Genomic DNA, 20425 nt, shown 5'->3' on the forward strand with positions numbered 1-20425 from the left:
AAGCCCTGCCAGTCTAGTCCTCTGCCTAGCAACCCCTGAGCATATATCACACTAACCTTTCACCCCTTCTTCATTGGACCATGTACACTCCTCATCTCTCAGCTCAGTATAATATTTACAGTACTTCATTTTGGTTTAACACACCCCCTAACCAATCCACATCCTACACGACACCATACCAGCCGTCCATCAAAGTTTCTCCACCTCCATTAACTCCCCCTCACCAACCCTTTATATTCCATGTGCTTCCTCATCTGGGGAGCCTAGTCTGTAAGCCTTGCCAGCCGGCTAGGTCCCGCGAGCCACCCATGTAATAAACTGCTGAAATTATTCCTTAGTCTCGGTTTATTGTGCTCGCGTGCCCTCCAGACCTTCGAGCCCCCCGGTCTCGGCTGATGCCGCTCTCCAGCCAAACCTCACACGAGGACGAGACCCCAGTGCGGGCGGGCCAGGCAAGCCCCAGCACCGCAATTGGCGCCCGAACAGGGACCCCAACAAGCCCCAGACCCTCGGTCGGATCTCATCGTCTCCTCCTCTCCAGCCGCCACTCGACAAGGTAAGGGCCCCCGCTCTCTCCGGCTGAGAGCCCCTCTAACCTTTCACTATTATAAGTGAATTATTAGCTCTTGTTAATATCTCTCCTAGCGGTAGTGTGGGCAGCAATATTAGCACAAATCGCCCCTAAGGATTGGAATCCGGTAGAAAGAATTTTGCTTGCCATAACGTTTCTCTGCGCTGTAGGGTGTATTACCCTGCTAGTTTTTCTCCCTTAATCGGAAAAACTCAGCCCCCATTCTCCTTTGGCTCACTGCAACAACTTACCTCTTATCATGGGCAATCGCATTTCGGTGCACCAGGCGCCCCAAGTCCGCGCGCTGGCAGCCCTGTTAGACGCTCATAAATGCAAGGTTTCAGTTCGTCAGCTCCAAGTTTATTGGGATCTCCTGCTCCCGTTCAACCCGTGGCTTACCACCTGCCACCTGTGGGACCCTACCACCTATGACCAACTTATCGATCGGGTCACCCAAAAAATGGAGCACGAAAATAAGCGTTTCACCCCCGGGCTCCTGCCCACGCTTATTACTATCCACTCCTGCCTACACGGCTCGTGGCCACCATCCGATAGCGCCCCTCAAGAGGCCTTATCGGCAACAAATTCTGCTAATTCAAAGGAGTCTCATGATAACTCTGACCCAGGCTCTGAATCCTTATTTGAGCAGCTGAATAATGAGCTCGAGCTCTGTCCTCCTAAACTTAACAATCTGGCAACAGAGCAAAATGGCGAACTTCCTCCTTCTTGTTTGAGCGGAGACAAAGAAAACAGGAAGTACCTTTACCCTGCCCTTCCTAAAGATGGCGGTTTCGCGCCATCTTGCGAGCCACTTCCTCCTTCTCCTTCAACCAAAAAGGGGAAGTGCCTCCCGACTGCCCCCCTCCACAGAGGGAGGAGCCTTGTCCGACATCTTGTGCTCTAGCCCCACCCTGCCCGCCATCTTGTGCTCCGGCCTCCCTGCCGGTGGTGCCATCCCAGCCACCATCCTATGCAGCGGACAACTCCCCGGGCCCATTATTTTGCGCCTCCGCCCCTCAATCGGCAGCGCCATTGTGGCCGCTCAATGCTGGCGCATCCAGCGGCCCAGCTGCCCCTCAACCTATTTTGCCACCGCCGGTCGCTTGCTTTCCCATGAATGTTCAACCTACTCCCCAGCGTCCCCTCCCGTGGTACCCCTTTAATGCCGATGAAGTCAAACGGCTCCGCAAAGCGGTAAAGGAGGACGGATTTGCCAGTCCTTAAGCTACCCACCTCTTAGAGGAAATATCACAACAGCTGTGCACTCCTCATGACTGGACCTCATTAGCCTGGGCCATCCTTACCCCTGGTCAATATGTTGACTGGAGAGCGCATTTCAATTCAGAAGCCGAAAAGCAGGCTGTCCTTTCTCAAATGCATGGGCCCCCGGGCTTCCAACTCCCAGTCGAGGCTTATACTGGGACAGGCCAATACTCGCTTCCTGCGGTGTATGTACAGGCCCCCCCCGGGTTTTGGCTTCAGCTAAGGGAAGTGGCCATGCGAGCCTTTCGATCCTGCTCAGCGGCCAAGCCAGAGAAATTTACCAAACTCACACAAGGGAAAGATGAGGACTTTACCTCCTTCGTTTTGCGAGTTGCAGAAACCTGCGAACGAAAAGTGCTAGGTGAACAAGCACAAACCGCCCTCGCAAAGGAGTTTATTTTTGAGGGAGCTAGCCTTGCCTGTAAGCAGGCAATTTTACCCATCAAAGAAAAAGCCATTCATGACTGGGTCCTCGCATGCAGCAACATAGACTCTAGCGCCGCCTCACTGGCCCAAGCCATTGCCACGGCCATGACCCTAACATTAGGCTGCTTCAGGTGCGGAAAAACGGGGCATTTTGCAAAAAACTGTACTACCCCTAGCCCGCCGCCTACCAAGCCACAGTGGCAGCAGCGCAAGCCCCCTACGCCCTGCCCTCGCTGCAACAAGGGCTATCACTGGGCTCGAGATTGCCGCTCCACTAGCAGAGCGCAACCTTTAAACTTGAAGGGGGGCATGTCTCAGCCCCGCCCCCAAGAGACACAGACCCGGGCCAAAACCGGCCCCAAGCCATAATGTGGTCAATCCCTATAACCCCCAACAAGCCTACCCGCGAAATTAAAATAAACAATCGCTGGTATACAGGCACTGTTCTGGGGCAGAAATTCATGTCTACCTGCTTTATGCCCAATGGAAAACAGAGGAGGGACCCTCCGTCATCGGAGCCACCTCCGCTCCCTCCCTGCGCGCCGCCTCTCCCATTAAATGGGAAGATAATGAAGGTCACTCCGGTACCTTCCGCCTCCTTTCTAAACCATTGACCAAATCTTATGGGGGCGAGACATTCTAGCAGCCTCAGGGGCATATATTACCACGCAGCCCCCTCAAGAATGTTTCCTAACCACCATCGGCCAAGCCCTCTGGGGACGAGCCATTCCCACAGACGCCGGGGCCAATATTACCACACAGCCCCCCCAATAATTTGCGCCACTGCTTGCATAACACCTCCAGCACCCACTCCTCTCCAATGGGACACAGAGGAGCCCATCTGGGTGGAGCAGTGGCCTTTACCTTCCATAAGTTAGAAATACTCAAAACCCTCGTCCTAGAGCAACTAGAAGCTGGTCATATCGAACCTTCCACCAGCCCCTACAATTCACCTGTTTTTATCATTCATAAAAAAGCCACAAACAAATTTAGACTCCTTCATGATCTTAGGGAAATTAACAAGCACATATTGCCCATGGGCTCTCCGCAGCCCGGGCTTCCACACCCAGTGGCTATCCCCTCACATCTACATGTAGCCACCATAGATATCAAAGACTGCTTCTTTTCCATCCCACTGCATGAGGATGATCGACCAAAGTTTGCCTTTACAGTTCCTGTCCCCAACCACACGGGGGCAGCCAAGCGCTACCAGTGGAAGGTGCTTCCCCAAGGCATGCGCAATAGCCCTGCTATTTGCCAGGCTTATGTTGACACAGCCATAGACCCCCTGCACGACATGGCCTATTTTATCCATTATATGGATGACATTCTTATAGCATCAGAGGAGCCTGCACAACTTACTCAGGTATTAAGCGCACTAAAATCTAACCTCACCGCAATAGGCCTAAACGTGCAGCCAAATAAAATCCAACTCCAACCCCCATTTTCCTTCCTGGGGTTTACAGTTGATCAGCATATAACTCCTGCAGCACCAAAGTTAGCCATACCGGAGCGAGTCTCACTTACAGAACTACAACAGCTCTGCGGGCAAATTAACTGGCTTCGCTCAGCCCTACCAATTACCACTGCTGAGCTGCAGCCCCTGTTCAAGTTATTACAAACCAAAGGACAGCCCCCAGACGCTATCACGCGCTCCATCCGGCTCGACTCCGGAGCAAAACAAGCCATCCAGACTATCAATGAGCACCTAGGGGAGTGCCGTCTCAACAGACTCGACCCTGACCGCCCCATAGAGGCCTTAATATTAAACACATACCTCACTCCTACAGGAGTGCTTTGGCAGGAAGGCCCCTTACTGTGGGCTCACCCAGCCAAAAGCAAACTCGAAAATCTGCCCGGCAATCCAAATGTGGATCGACCTGGCCTCGGACCTAATTACACTAGCCCTTCAAACTTTCGGAGTTAAACCTAGCACCATTGTCTGGCCCTTAAATGCTAAGCAGACAGACCTTTTAATCCAAAATAATACTAATATGCAAGTGCTCTTAGAAATATTCTCAGGTAATTTTGACAACCACTACCCAAGCCACCGTCTTATACAAGGCATTTCACACCTGCCATTCCAAAATCCCTTTCATCCGTTCCCCTCATCAGCTCCCTTCCCAAACTCAACCACAGTATTCACAGACGCATCCAAAACCAAATTTGCTCTCGTAGCCTTTCATCCCGGACAACACCAACCTAGTCACTACACATACACCAACCAGCACCCGGTCCAAGTTGGGGAGATCCTTGCTGTAACGCAAGCACTCAGATTATACCAACACCAGCCGTTAAACATCTTCACTGATAGCCTGTACGCTTTTCAAGTTTGTCGCGTGCTCGCCCTCACGACTTTCTTCCCTGACTCTACGCCCATCGATAATGCTCTCACCAATCTAAAACTCCTCCTAGAGCGACGACAGGTACCTTGGTTCATTGCACACATTCGCAGCCACTCCGGTCTCCCCGGACCGCTTGCGGCTGGCAATGAAGCAGCCGATAAAGCAGTCTCTATCTCAGCTGTCAACGCACTCAGTGATTCCATTAATACAGCCAAACAACTCCACTCCAGGTTTCACTTTTCAGCCAACTCCCTACATCATCTTTGCGGTCTACCCAAGGAAACCTGTAAACACATAGTTCACAGCTGCGCCACTTGCGCACCCTTTGCGCCACTCGGGTCTCTGCAGCCACAAGGAGTCAATCCCCGTGGCTTCAAACCCAATGCCAGATGGCAAATGGATATTACCCACATCTCTTCGTTCGGGCGTCTTAAATATCTGCATGTCATTATAGACACTTATTCAAGCATGTGCTACACTGTCCCCCTGCCGGGAGAAACTGCCAAACATTGCATCAAGGCACTTCGCCAAGGAATTCTCTTTATGGGAATTCCCTGGGACTTAAAAACAGACAATGGCCCTGCCTACCGCAGCGCCTCCTTCGCAGCCTTCCTGCGTCTCTATAACATCACCCACCACTTTGGAATCCCTTATAACCCACAAGGGCAGGCTATGGTAGAATCTTTAAATCGCAGGCTAAAAATCCAAATTGAAAAAGAGAAGGGTAATCTCCCCCAGGCCTCACCAGGCGACCTTGTCACAGCTGCCCTCATACACCTCAACTTACTCACATTTGATAAAGAAGGACTATCTCCCCTGCATAAACACTGGGGACCTTCATACAGGCCTTCCCTGGTCCCTTCAGTTCACTGGCGTGACCCATCCACCAATACGTGGCAAGGGCCCGCCCCTCTCCTTGCCCAGGGGCGTGGTTTTGCTTGTGTCTTTCCAGAGAATGGACCGCAGCCAATCTGGATCCCCGGAAGGAACATCCGTCCGGCCACGGCGCCCAAGCAGACGCCACCGACGCAGAATGCGAGCCCTGAAGAAGAAGTTGGAGAAAATGCACCTTAAACAGCCCTCAGGAAAGGAAGATCCGCAAATGTCACAACCACCATCCAAGCCGCCCAAACGGTCCCGTCGCACAGTAAGATCCCTAGTCTTCAAATTAACACAGGCAGCCCTCGATGAAGATGACCCGCAAAATCCTCGGACTCAGAAGAGACAACTCCTCAACCTCTATGACGAGGCTCGAGAACGTTGTGATAACCCCCCCCAGCTTAAAGCAAATTCTCTTAATAATGCTCATGCTTCTCTCCACAGCTCCCACAGCATCGGCCAGAGAGGTGTGGGCTGCTGTTCAGCACCCCCCCGGAGTTCTTTTTGTCACCCCGGATAGCCCTCTTTTCCCTTCATTTCAAATCAGCAATTGCTCCCTTCAGCTCCCTTGCAATGCTTTCTTTCAACCATCTCAAGCACCCTTAAATCTCTCCCTACGCCCTCCCCCCAAGCAAGCCCTTGTCCTTAACCTAACCCTTCTCATAGACCAAGACGACATAAACGACGAGGAACAATGCCCACAAATCAATAGCACCCACAGACAATGCGATCGATCTGTGCATGTACCCTGCAATCCCAAATATCCCAACTGCCTCTTTCTCAGGAATTCTACAACCTTTATCGCGTACAGTGTTAACACTACCCATCTTTCAGGTTTTGCTCTCGCCGGTGCCTGGTGGTTCCCTGGAAAATACGATCCCACCTCTACCTCGCCTCCATGTTTGGACGCGATCCCACCCTCGCCCACTTGTCCTATGCTTGACCTCACCCGGCCCTTTCGTGCTACATTCGATCGCTTCACTTGGCAACCTTGCCATCATCCAGCCGCCCAATGCCCCTCCACCCCTTATACCTTCTATTCCGCTACAAACAAGTCTTTATTATTCAAATATGATCAATTCGTCGCCTCCTACCTCTGTGGCAAATATTCATGCCTCGATCTTCGGCCTCTCTGCGCGGCCCGCTCTATCACCTTCACTCCTGTAAACGACTTTCAAGGTACTCTCTCCTCCATCTACACTGACAGCTTCCTAAAATTAGACAACATCGAAATAAAAGCTTATGTCTTCGTTAATCCACCTTTTTTTTTGTTCTCTGTAACAGCACTGAAGAATTTGATAACTGCCTCCTAGCTAATTTCTTAAACACTTCTTATCAATATGCATTTATAGTTTTGCAGCCTCGATTAATGTGGATCCCGCTGAACGCCTCCACCTGGGTTGCCCCGCAACTTCCTTATTCTATCAAAGCCGAAGACCTACCCTCGATCTCCCGCCACAAACGAGACTTTGGCGTTTCTGCCGCGATCGCCGCAGCCATCGTTGTGTCCGTGGCCGCTGCTGCCACAGCTGCCATTGCCCTCACCCAGACGTCCACCACCGCTGACGTCATTAACAACCTTACGCACACGGCTGGAGGATCACTAAGAACTCAGGACAACATAAACCTTCTTATGCATCGCGCCGTCTTTAATCTGCAACAACAAATTGACTTACTAGCCCTAGATATTGAAGCTTTATATGAAGTAGCTTCCTCTACTTGTGATGGACGATACCCATTTTCCCGTCTCTGTGTTACCCCTGTTCCTGTTAATACCTCCCGACCCCGCCTAACCTTACGTGATTGGATATTCACTGCCTATAACGACTCCTTCTGGAACTATACTCACAATCTCCAAACACAAATCTTGGCCATGGAAAACATAGTAGTCCCAAAAATATCTGCCTCTATCCTCAACGACCTCCTACACAAATTCGCCTCACTTTTTCAACCCTCAAATCTCATTTTCTATGGAATCCTATTGCTTGCCCTAGTTATCTTTCTTATTATATTCAAATACATATATAAACAACTCTCTCACCATAAACAGCAAACTAAACTTCTTGCCTTAGCAGCTCTTGAACTTCAGAACCCCTTCACGGATGCAGGCCACCGCCAGCAGGCACAGGTATGGTTAGCAAGTGTTGCCCACCCAGAGGACTGAACACCCTCTAGGGGCGTAGCTCATAGATGCGCATCCTATGGGCTCGAAGGGAGCCTGCGGGCCAACTGTGCCCCTGGCCGGCCTCATCCCTCCTCTTCGCCCTGTGTTGCCCCTTCTAACTATTTTTAGCCTTCTCTTATTAAATAGAAAGGAGGAATTGCCGCTTATATCCATAGCTGTCTTCTTATATCTACCTTAGTATGCCCTGACAGGTCCAAACATCTCTCGATCCTGCAAGCCCTGCCAATCTAGTCCTCTGCCTAGCAACCCCTGAGCATATATCACACTAACCTTTCACCCCTTCTTCATTGGACCATGTACACTCCTCATCTCTCCACTCAGTATAATACTTACAGTACTTCATTTTGGTTTAACACACCCCCTAACCAATCCACATCCTACACGACACCATACCAGCCGTCCATCAAAGTTTCTCCGCCTCCATTAACTCCCCCTCACCAACCCTTTATATTCCATGTGCTTCCTCATCTGGGGAGCCTAGTCTGTAAGCCTTGCCAGCCGGCTAGGTCCCGCGAGCCACCCATGTAATAAACTGCTGAAATTATTCCTTAGTCTCGGTTTATTGTGCTCGCGTGCCCTCCAGACCTTCGAGCCCCCCGGTCTCGGCTGATACCGCTCTCCAGCCGAACCTCATCCGAGGACGAGACCCCAGTGCGGGTGGGCCAGGCAAGCCCCAGCACCGCACTATGCTAATGTCTCCTATATTTTTATTTCTCTGTAGGCGAATGAAAACCGAACGGTTATTTCCAGTTGAATTTCTTTTGCTGCCTTCTCCTTGGTTATCCTTCTATTCTTTTGAATCAGCTCGTTTCTATCTTATCAACTCAAGAAAAGCAAAGTGGAAACCAGTTATTGGTTCTTTCACACCATTTGACCTAAAACCACACGGGGGAGTGGTGCTAAGTGAACATTGCATGTAATGTAAAAAAAAATTTAAAAAGCCGTGATTCATAATATTCAATGGTAGAAGCACTAGCCTCATTTGTAAAAATTTACCAGACCAATCAACTACTAGAATTGTAGAAAAGAAAAAACAGAAATAGTCAGTGTAGAAATAAGTTTTTTAAAAAAGGGAAAGTAAATATAAGAAGACCAAAGGGCACACAGTCAGGTTAAACATAACCCATTTGTCTGAACAAATGAAATTTCTTTCCGTATTGTTATTAAAAAAGACTCGGGCAGGCCATTAGGTCTCAGTGGCAGAGTTCTCGCCTGCCATGCGGGAGACTGGGGTTCGATTCCCCGTGCCTGCCCATGCAGAAAAACAGACTTAACACAGCAAAGTAAACTTGCTATTCTTGTTAAGTTTAGTTTGTATATTAGACAGAGAAAGCATTTGAGATGTTCCCAAACAGAAACTGATGACATAGGTTTTTGAGATGTCCAAAATAGTCTTTGCTGGTTGGAAGTTTAGAATTTAAAATTAAATATAATCGTGCTTCTGTATTTAAGTATTGAGTTGACTTATTTTTCCTGGAACTTTGACATTAAAGAGAGTAGATAAGTGGCATTGAAAGCAGGTATATTCACAAGAAAAGTAATTTTTGGCAGGCACCTATAAATTACATGCCACAGGAAGGTCTTTTAAACCTTTTATTCCCATATTTAAAATGTATGAACTTGACACCAGTGAAGTTATACTACATGCCATTATGAGTCATTGCTTCTCCCTTGCCTCTGATATCTTGCACAAGACACAGCTGAAATGTAAAATTTCTCAGTGGGGTGTTGCTTAAGACGCATTTCCGATAATAGCAGTGTCATTCAGTCAACCATTTTTTGAACTCATAAAATGTACCAGAGATTTTCTTACCCATAGATTTAAAGATACGGGAAAACATAATTCCTGCCCTCAGGGATCTCAGTTTAGTGCAGCCGTTTCTGAAACTTTTGATAGGCACCCCTTTCAGTTTTAAAAGATTGGAACACAGTTCTGATATATTTATATTTTTTATTTTTTCACAAGTTCTATACATGTATTATTATTCATGGGTTACAAAATGTCAAAATAAAATTTTTAAAAGAATGAGAAATGATATATAGAAGCTTTGACTCTTCATCTGAAGAAAATAAAATTGAATCTATACATTGTATCATTACCAAGAAAAATAAATTCCAGATGGGTTACAAACTCAAGTGTAAGAACTAAAATATCAAAAAGTATTTAAGAAAATTTTGGAGACTAAATGTACAATCTAGAAGTAGGGGAAAATTCAGAAGTTAAAAAAAAAAAAGGTGGCTATGAGTTTGGTTACAGGGCAGTTTGTAGGGTATTCTAGTCCTAGAGAACTGCTTTTGCAAGTATGAGAGTGACAAACTCAGGGTAACAAAAAGAGTAAAGTATAAGGAGAACATATGCTAAGACGTAAGACAAGAGGCTGGAAGTGTAATAAGTAGGCCCAATTTAAGGACTGTAGCATGTCATTTAAGAAAGGTAAATCATACAGTGTGAGTCAGACCAGTCTGGTTTGATGACATGCTGGCTGTTTGACTTTGATTGAGTCTCCTCTGAGAAAAATAGGGATTACAGCATCTGCCTTCCAAGGTTGCTATGAGAATAAAATAAAACAGTGTATGAGATCACCTAGCTAGCCCAGTGTCTAGAAGATGTTCCGTGGATGTAAATTCAGTCCACTCTTCTGTATAAAAATCTGCTTTTCATAAAAGATCAAGTAAAATATAATTTATAATGATAAAATCCATGAGTTCTTATTTATATTCAAAAAAATGAAAGGAAGAAAAGAGAAACCGTTAAGAGAATTTGAAGGAATCAACTCATTTTTCTAAAAACTTAGTGAATAAAGGAGAGAATCAAGTCAAGCGCTTAACTTGCCTTTCTTATATGAACTGTACTTTAGGGTAACAAAATTGTTGATATGGAGAATTATTCTGAAAGCTGGTAAAAAATACAAAGCAAGGGATCAACCTTTTAAAAATGTGTCGCAAGGTAACCAATTAGGTAATAAATAAAAAAGGAATGTTAGACTATTACTTTTGCACATCCTTAATGAGATCATGGGTCTAGGCAGTGATCATCAACAGCTGTTAAGTTGCAAGGACAAGAGATAAGTGAATGCCATGTCCTGTTGATGCAATGACCAACTATGAAGTATTCTTGCCAAAAAATTGATCTTGAATCAGATCAAGTCTTCATATCTAATTGCTAGTTTATAGATAATAAAAGGAGACAAAGGCATTTGTTTAATGTCACCATAGGAATGCAATCAACAAAATCCTGAATGTGGGAAATTTCAACAGGATAAAAATCTCAGTTTCTTCAACAAAAAGGATGCAGATTCTGTAGATTAACATAGATTGAAGGCATGTCCAGCAAATGTACCTGTGGTTCTTTTGAATGCTGATTCTAAAATTCCAATTGTAAAAATATATATATATGATATTAATTGTAAAAATATTTGTATTTTCCTGAAACCAGGAAACTGTAACATAGGCCATTACTATAGCAATGTACGTATTTGTAGTAACTCTCTACTTAATATTTTGAGAACATTTACAGTTTTGATGCTGATCAAATGGTATTTAAGTTAGTGTTTAATATTTAGAATTTAAGAACTTTTGTATCGAATTTGTAGATTTTTTTTCCTTGTTGCCTTAATTTTAAATTGGTTTATGGAACTTACTGTGCAAACACAGGTTTTACAATGATTATATGGATATTTCATTTAAATATGCCTATGGATAAGCTAACTAAGACATCCGTTTTTGGTGATTCTAAGTGTATTGTTTGTTTTCCTAAATAAAAATTTTTTTTAAAAATCCATAAGCCAAAAAATATATATGTGTATATATAAGACAATATATGTATATATGTGTATATATGAGACAATCAGGGAAATTTGAACACTGGTTTGATGGCGTTAAATATTAATTTGGGGGTTCTAAAAATGTATCATGGTGAGGTGTTAAAAAAAGAGTCCCACCTCGATCTTGGGGTTTGTCCCTATGAAACTTATCCTGGCAAAGGACAGGCTAAGCCTACTTGAAATTAGGCATAAGAGTCACCCCCAGGGAACCTCTTTTGTTGTTCAAATATGGCCTCTCTCTAAGCCAGCATAGCGAGTGAACTCACTGCCCTCCCCCACTAAGTGGGACATGACTCCTGGGATGTAAATCTCCCTGGCAACATGGGACAGAAATCCTGGGATGAGCCAGGACCAGCATCAAGGGATTGAGTAACCCTCGACCAAAAGGGGGAAGAGAGAAATGAGTCAAAATAAAGTTTCAGTGGTTGAGAGATTTCAGACAGAGTCGAGAGGTTATCCTGGAGGTTGTTATTATGCATTATATAGATACCTCTTTTTAGTTTATGGTATATTGAAGTAGCTAGAGGGAAGTACCTGAAACTGTAGAGCTGTGTTCCAGTAGCCTTGTTTCTTGAAAATGATTGTATAATGATACAGCTTTTATGGTGTGACTGTGTGATTGTGAAAACCTTGTGTGTCTGATGCTCCTTTGATCTAGGATATGGTTAAATGAGTAAAAAATACGGATAAAAATAAATAATAGGGGAAACGAATGTTAATTTGAGCAGATTGACATTAAATTGATCTCTTTTAGTCTCCAGTATTTTAGAGCAGCTAGAAGCAAAAACCTAAAATTGTGAAATTGTAACGCATGTCAAACTCTGAAATATGTTCTACAATTAATTGTGGTGCTATGCTTTGAAATTGATAGCTTTTTTGTATGTATGTTATTTTTCACAGAAAAGGAAGGAAAAAAAGTCAATTATAATGATGAAAAAATATTTAAGCCCTCTAGCCTCCTATATTCTGGAGCAGCTAGAAGGAAAAATATTGAGAGGATTGTATGGTAGCCCATGAGAAACTCTTGGATCTGCCCTGTAACCACTTGTTGAAGAGTGATTTGAAAACTTGCTTTTTTACTTCTTTGCTTTGTATATATGTTATACCATTCAATAAAAAAAGTTTTTAAAAAATTGAGTAGATTGAAATACTAGTGGTCAATGAGAGGGAGGAGTAAAGGGTATGGTACCTATGAATTTTTATTTCTTTTGCTGGATTGATGCAAATGTTCAAAAAAAATGAGCATGGTGATGAATACACAACTATGTGATGTGAGCCATTGATTTTACACCATGTATAGAATGTTTGTGTGTATGTTGTTTTTAAATAAAAATGTATTTTTAAAAAGAGTCCTTATCTTTCAGTGATATGCACTGAAGTATTTATGGATGTTATTATATGCCTGAGATGAGGGGGCATGGATGAAACCAGTAGCAATGAGTTGATGATTGTTGAATCTGGATGATAGATACGTAAGTATTAATAGTACTATGCTTTTTACTTCCATGAATGTTTGACTTTCCCCACAATAAATAATCTGAAAATAAATAATCTAAAAACAAAACAATATAGTAGAGTTCTGCATATCAGGTCAAGAGTTGACTTATAGAATGGAAGGTTATAGTCTTTGGAAGGCACCCAGCTTTTAACTTATTTGGACACATCTTTTTGGCACTTTGTGCCTAAGAAGAATGAAATAGTTTCAAGGCTCAGAATAACCAAATACAATCAACAATGAAAGAGTAAATCAAAATACCTCAATAATTCATTAGACACCATGGTAAAAACGTTCATTTGCACTGAGGTTTCCTGAGTGAAGAGATTTAAAACATCTCCCAGCAATATCTGCCTTTTACAATGATCTGAACTTTGAAGCGGATGGGCTAGTTTGCTAGCTGCAGGAATGCATCACACCAGAAACGGATTGGCTTTTAATAAAAGGGGATTTATTTTGTCAGTTCTTCAGAGGAAAGGCAGCTAACTTTCCACTGAGGTTCTTTCTTACGTGGAAGGCACAGGATGGTCTCTGCTGGTCTTCTCTCCAGGCCCCTGGGTTCCAACAACTTTCCCCGGGGCGATTTCTTTCTGCACCTACAAAGGCCTGGGCTGAGCTGCGATTGCTGAGATGAGGAATGCGGAGCTGCTTAGGCTGTGCTACTTTGCGCTCTCTCATTTAAGCACCAGCCAATTAAGTCAAATGTCACTCATTGCAGCAGACACGCCTCCTAGCCGACTGCAGATGTAATTAGCAACAGATGAGATTCACTTACCATTGGCTCACGTTCACAGCAACAGAACTAGGTGCCTTCACCTGGTCAAGTTGACAACTGAATCTGACTATCACAGCCTGCATCTCTGAACTCTCTCCTCACATGAGATGAGGTTGGCCCACCACTTGGCCCCAACCTGCTGCTTTATAGTTGAACCTCTTTTAGAAACATCAAGCTGCCACTTGTCTTTAACCTCCCTCACATGGGCACTTCACTGCCTTACCCAATGGTCTATTATCATCCAGGAGTTTTTATCAATTTCTGACTTGGAACCTCTTGAGGCTCATTTCAGTGTTAACATTTTCTAAAGTAAGAGAATCAGAGCTGGATAAAAATAGAACTGGAGAGGAAGTGTCTAAATTTCCAGGGAAGATGCCACGTAATACTTGCAGATTTTTCAACCTATCTCACCGAATGAAACTGTCATTAAACTTAAAATGAAAAACTGGGTGCCAGAAACATACAGACATTTGTCTTTTCCCTAGTTTACTAAACAGTGATTTAAACCACACAAGCTGGCTGTATGTCCTTCATAGCCATTATTTATTGGGTCCTTGTGATAAGCCAGGCAATATCCTTCACATTTTACAAATGTTACACAATTGGGCATCACTGCTACCCTTTGAGGTATCTATAATTCCCACTGCATGGATTAGGAAATTGAGACCACATGAGGCAGACTAGCTTGCCCAAGGCCACACAGCTGATAAGCAGACAGATTTTGAACCTGGATCTGACTCCAAAGCTCACATTTTTCTGTGACAGTATACTGACTCACCACCTACCAGTATGAATAAACAGGAATACGACTTGCCTTAAATCTCTATGAGGTACGAAACCCACAACCAGCCTTTGTCACCTTTCTTTTGCCTAATATACATTTAATAACGGATAAACCACTTTGCTTAAATAAATGCTTAGAAAAAAATGACATTACAGTCATTTAATTCCCTAGTTGGGAATAAGATTTGGAGACACAAAAAGGTCAAGTTGAAGGCCATACAGTGAGTAAGGAAGAGTTCTAATTCTTTTACTCTATTCAATAAGTAATCCAACTGGCTGAAGTTTCAGTTACTCAAGTCTGCCAAGAAAGCTGAGCCACTAATTTAAGTAAAGAATTCTAGGATCAAATACACTGTAATTTTCTTCTAATATCCCCAAATAGATTACCCTGCATACCTTCTGCATTGGTTTTCAAATATAGCTATGTGGGACAATCATCTAAAATTCTAGGAATAGGCCTAGTCACAAACTTTTTTTTTTTTTTACCTTCAATTCTTGTTTTTAATCTAAACACAAGACTTAACTTCTGGGGTTATAGGCTTTATCTTTCAGCTTTCCTTAAAAATAAAATTCCTGACCCTCAGGTTAACTAAAGATTTATCTGGGCTTGTAGAGGCAGTCTGCTCTTGGTAACTGAGTATTCTGTAACTTCTTCCATTTTAGACCTTTCCACTGAGTTAATGCCTCTTTTTCTTGTTTGTTTGTTTTTTCCATGTTGTTTTTTATGCTGGAAAAATGGACTCCCGATGAACCTGATGAACAACCTACACTAATATCTACAGATGGCTCTTGACTTAGAGGTTCTTCGATACCATGCCCCTTAGTTGCTTTTTCTTCTTCCATGTCCTGACTAGTTTCTTCTTTGTTGTTTTCTGAACAGTTTAGCTTCATTAACAGCTTAGGCTGTTTCCTCTTACATATGTATATACAAAATATATATATAACACAAACATTCTTAACATATGGTCATCCCGTTCTACCTATATAATCAGTAATTCATAATATCGTCAATAGTTGCATATTCATCATCATGATCATTTCTTAGAACATTTGCTTCAATTCAGAAAAAGAAATAAGACAACAGAAAAAAATTCATACATACCTTACCCCTTACCCCTCCCTTTCATTGATCACTAGCATTTCAAGCTACTAAATTTATTTTAACATTTGTTCCCCCTATTATTTATGTTTATTCATATGTTTTACTCGTCTGTTAATAAGGTAGATAAAAGGAGCATCTGACACAAGGTTTTCACAATCACACAGTCACACTGTGAAAACTATATCATTATACAGTCATTTTCAAGAAACATGGCTACTGGAACACAGTTCTACATTTTCAGGCAGTTCCCTCCAGCCTCTCCATTACATCCTGACTAACAAGGTGATATCTATTTAATGCGTAAGAATAACCTCCAGGATAATCTCTCCACTCTGTTTGGAATCTCTCAGCCATTGACACTTTATTTTGTCTCATTTCGCTCTCCTTCGTTTTGGTCAAGAAGATTTGCTCAATCCTTGATGCTGAGTCCCAGCTCATTTTAGGATTTCTGTTCCACGTTGCCAGGAAGGTCCACACCCCTGGGAGTCATGTCCGACATAGAGAGGGGGAGGGTGGTGAGTTTGCTTGTTGTGTTGGCTGGAGAGAGAGGCCACATTTGAACAACAAAAAAGTGACTCTTAGACCTAATTTTAAGTAGGCTTGACCTATTGCAGAGTTAAGTTTCATATGAACAAACCCCAAAATTGGGGGCTTAGCCTATTGCTTTGGTTGTCCCCACTGCTTGTCACAAGCATTTTTAAATGAGCTCCAAAGTGAAATTTAAGAACCACTGAGCTTGTGGAAGAGACATAGTTTATTTATCTATCACTGTGTAACAAATTATTCCAAAACGTAGTGGCTTCAAATAATAATCATTTATTATCTCATGGTTTGGATCAGGGATCAATCAGGGTCTCTCAGAAGATTGCAATCAAATTGTGCACTGGGGCTACAGTCATCTTGCTCAACTGAGGATCTTTTTCCAAGCTCACTCACATGGCTGTGAGCAAGATCTAATTTTTCACAGGCTGATAGACCATGGCCCTCAGTTTCTGGGTAGTTTTGACAAGAGGCCTCCTTCAGTCTCCCACGTGGGCTTCTCCATAAGACAGCTGAAACATGGCATCTGGCTTCCCTCAGAGTAAGTGAACGAGAGACCAAGAGAGAGCAAGCAAGATGGAAGCCACAATCTTTGTAACCTAATCTCGGAAATGACACCCTATCATTTTGCTGTATTTGATTCTTTAGAAGCAAATCACTAGGTCCAGCCCACCCCCAAAGAGGGAATTATACAAGGGTCTGGCTACCAGGAGCAGGGGTCAGTGAGAGCCATTTTAAAGACCTCCTCCCACAGAGATGTCAACAGAAAATTCAAAGATAAATTTTCTAGCTTTGTCCCCTGAGACAGGCTAGATGCAATGATATCCCAGTAGCAATATGCACAATCAATATTTAGCACTTAGTTTCTAAATATCATTTCAGGGTGCCTTGGAGAAAAGGCTGTTTCTAGTGCTCAGGTAAGAAAAATATAAGATGACCCTGGAGCATCTTGTAGTTACAGAAAATAAGGTGATCAAAAAAAGAAAAGGATGGGGGATGGAGTGGGACCTAGAAGAGCTTCCAATGGCCAAAGCTGTAACCATTTGAGCCATGAAATAGAAAGCATAGAAACAAATATAAACACAAAATAAATATAAATGAGTATGTATTGATATGAATAAAGTAAATAAATAAATGGAGAGAAGAGAAATTTTGCTTGATAGAAGAATTTCAGATAATTGATGTAGCTTCTACCCCCTCCAGGAGTTGAAGCTTGAACCTTCCCCCCCTTTTCATGAGGAAGGATTTAGTGACTTTTTCCAAAGAGTCAATATATGGGAAGTGGGAAAACCAGCAAACACTACTATGGTGAGGTGATCCAGGCTAATACCACCAGTAATAAGTCATGCTGTTGTCATGTACCTCCTGATAGGATGTCTTGAGAAGGGCACCGCTCATGGTATTTTTCCAAATGATGTAATCCATTCTAATTATGAGAACATCAGACAAACCCAAAATGAGGGATATTCTATAAAAGCCTGATAAGTACTCCTCTAAATTGTCAAGGTCATAAAACACAAGGAAAGATGGAGAAACTTTGACATCCAGAGAAGACTAAGGAGACATGATCACCAAATGCAATATTCTGAAACGGGAAAAGGACATTTGTGAAACCTGAAAAAAATATGGCATTCAGTTAATAGTAATGTACCAATGTTGGTTCCTTAATTTTGAAAAATGTATCATGATCAGGTAAGATACTAACATTAAGGGAACTGGGAACTCTATGTACTATCTTCTCAACCTTTCTGTAAATATCAAAATTATTCTAAAATACAAAGTTTTATTTTTTTTTAATAAAGCACCTGTTCTATTTTGCTACCTGCCAGAATGCAACACACCAGAGATGGATTGGCTTTTAATAAAAGGAGATTTATTTTGTTAGTTCTTCAGAGAAAAGGCAGCTAACTTTCAACTGAGGTTTTTTTTTTATGTGGGAAGGCACAGGGTGAGCTCTGCTGGCCTTCTCTCCAGGCCTCTGGGTTCCAACAACTTTCCCGGGGGTGATTTCTTTCTGCATCTTCAAAGGCCTGGGCTGAGCTGCGAGTGCTGAGATGAGGTATGCCAAGCTGCTTGGGCTGGGCTACATTGAGCGCTCTCATTTAAGCACTAACCAATTAAATCAAACATCATTCATTACAGCAGGCACGCCTCTTAGCCGACTGCAGGTATGATGAGCAACAGATGAAGTTCACGTACCATCGGCTCATGTCCACAGCAACAGAACTAGGTACCTTCACCTGGCCAAGTTGACAACTGAATCTAACTACCACAGCACCCTGCTTACAATTTTAAAAGTCTGATGACTGCAAGTCTTTCCCCCAGATTAGCTCCTGACGTAGCACATTTCTAATCCTGTTTCTTCTCCACTGGCCACATACTTCTAGTGCCTGGAGCCATCGGACGTGTCTTTAGGACCTTTGTGCACTGAGTAAGCTGGCACAGTGCCTGCCTACAAATATTCTTGGAAGCCATTCCAACCAGGAGAGCCAGCGATACTTAATATGGGAAGTGGTCCAAGCTAAACTTAATTCTCTTTCCCTCACCCAGATCTCCAAAATGCCTAGGGTCACTCCAGGGCATGTAGCATGAGGGGAAAGTGTGAAGGAAGGGAAGCTGGAATGGAAAAAAGATAAATGTTTAAGACACCTTCCTTTTAAAAGTTAAAAACAACATATTACTATGTGAATACACTGCTAGGGTCTCTCCCACCCTCACTCTGCGCCGCTCACCCCACTCCCCTGGGTCCCCAGAAAGAGCTGGTGGATGTCACGGTGTCTGAAGCACAAGCTTCATTCCTCGCAGTAAATTCACCACAGAAAGACCAAAAAGGAAGAAACAAGTGCTCTGTCTCAAATACCTTCCTGTCTCTCCACCCCTTTAGCTCAGAAACTTCAGCTCTTCCTTAAAGCCACAGCCCAAGCACTAACTCCTCCCCGAATTGTTTGCAAAATCCCCAGGCCTGATTAAAGCTCTTCTTCAAGCTCTAAACGTTAATTTTCGTCATTGTGTTTTTAGTCTTCCCATTAGCCTGTAGGCTTACTGAGGGACTATAGGTTAAAAAGGCTCAAGCCTTTAAAAAAAAATCTTTGTACTATCATCCTGAGTTCCCAAGAAGCTATTGAGTAACTGAATTCATGCTCTTGCTGAAGGAGGGAAACTCTCACTAGGGAGAACCTTCAGCAACCCCAGGTAAGAACGTCAGAACTCCGAGCTTGCCGAGTGAACTGTGGGATCAACTGCAACGGGAGGTGAGATACAATCAATCAGCAACAGCCTCTTGAAAAGCCTAGACAGAAATACTGACAGCTTCTAACTCTTCATAATTCTTTTATCATGCCTGCACATATCGCCACGCAAAATATATCGCTAGCTATAAATGTAATGACCATATTTTAATGACAGGATTATTTAAAATCCAGTGTTCTATAATATTCAACCACAAAAGCCAGTGCCCTTAATCAATCAGACCACAAAAGCCAGTGCCCTTAATCAATCAGACTCAACAGATGCTGGGTCTGAAGACAGATCCTTATTCTTTAGGTATCTGTACAACCTTGCACCCCCTTCCCCATACACACAAGCCCACCCCGGATACTAGGTTCACATTCGCCGAAGATCCGCCGGGTGAACATACATCTCTATAGCTAGGGATGAAAAGGACTCAAGACATACTAGGCTAACAATCGCTGAAGATACAGCTTTTTTTAAAGCTAATACACACTTGCGGCTACATTCAGAATATGCGTCTTCCTACACACATGGAGCATAAACTCGACAAAGAAAGGTACTTCCCAGAAGAGGAATTTAAAGACACACACCTGACGTCTACCCGAAAAGCGCATGCCCCAAGTCCCGCGCGTGCGTACACCCACTGGAAAAACAGGCTCGCGAGAGCGCCCAGGTGTCGCCTCACTTTACGCCTGACACCGCCTCGCCGTCCTGTGCCCGCCTCGGAGCCGACGGAAGCAGTTGATTGGCTAGTCTGGCCCTGACGCAAGGGGCAGATTAGTTGATTGGCTGCAATGCCCTGTGGCAGGCAAGCTGGAAACCTGAGGAGCAGGAGTCGCCGGCTGTCGCGCGGCCGGCGTAAACTGAGCTTGAGTTTCGGAAAAGCGGTCGGCGGAGGGGCGGAGGAGGTACCCGGCTTGCTGGCGGTAGGAAGTGTCGGAAACAGGCAGAGTGGGAGCTAAAGGAGCCCGGTTTCCGAGGGTGGGGAGGCTGGCCGGCTGGGTGT

General features: G+C 43.8%; 2 protein-coding genes across 4 annotated transcripts in view; both read left to right on the forward strand.

The window, feature by feature from the left end:
• The first annotated feature begins 334 nt into the window (after nt 1-334).
• LOC143688679 (uncharacterized) lies at nt 335-8304 on the forward strand. The gene is made up of 2 exons (XM_077166885.1): nt 335-556; nt 5558-8304. Exon 2 carries the CDS (start codon nt 5561-5563, stop codon nt 6002-6004), a length of 444 nt encoding a protein of 147 aa, XP_077023000.1. The 5' UTR covers nt 335-556; nt 5558-5560; the 3' UTR covers nt 6005-8304.
• Nucleotides 8305-20201: 11897 nt separating this feature from the next.
• The window catches only part of MTFR1 (mitochondrial fission regulator 1), a 68326-nt gene continuing 68102 nt past the window's right edge, over nt 20202-20425 (forward strand). Inside the window, exon 1 of one of the 3 annotated variants that reach the window (XM_077166891.1) lies at nt 20202-20327. The gene's annotated coding sequence lies outside the window, so the exon portion shown is untranslated. Of the gene's footprint in view, nt 20346-20425 lie in introns of all 3 variants that reach the window. The other 2 variants (XM_077166890.1, XM_077166892.1) reach the window with 2 other exon arrangements.

Source organism: Tamandua tetradactyla, chromosome 6, assembly GCF_023851605.1.
Source record: "Tamandua tetradactyla isolate mTamTet1 chromosome 6, mTamTet1.pri, whole genome shotgun sequence".
NCBI classification, from domain to species: domain Eukaryota; kingdom Metazoa; phylum Chordata; class Mammalia; order Pilosa; family Myrmecophagidae; genus Tamandua; species Tamandua tetradactyla.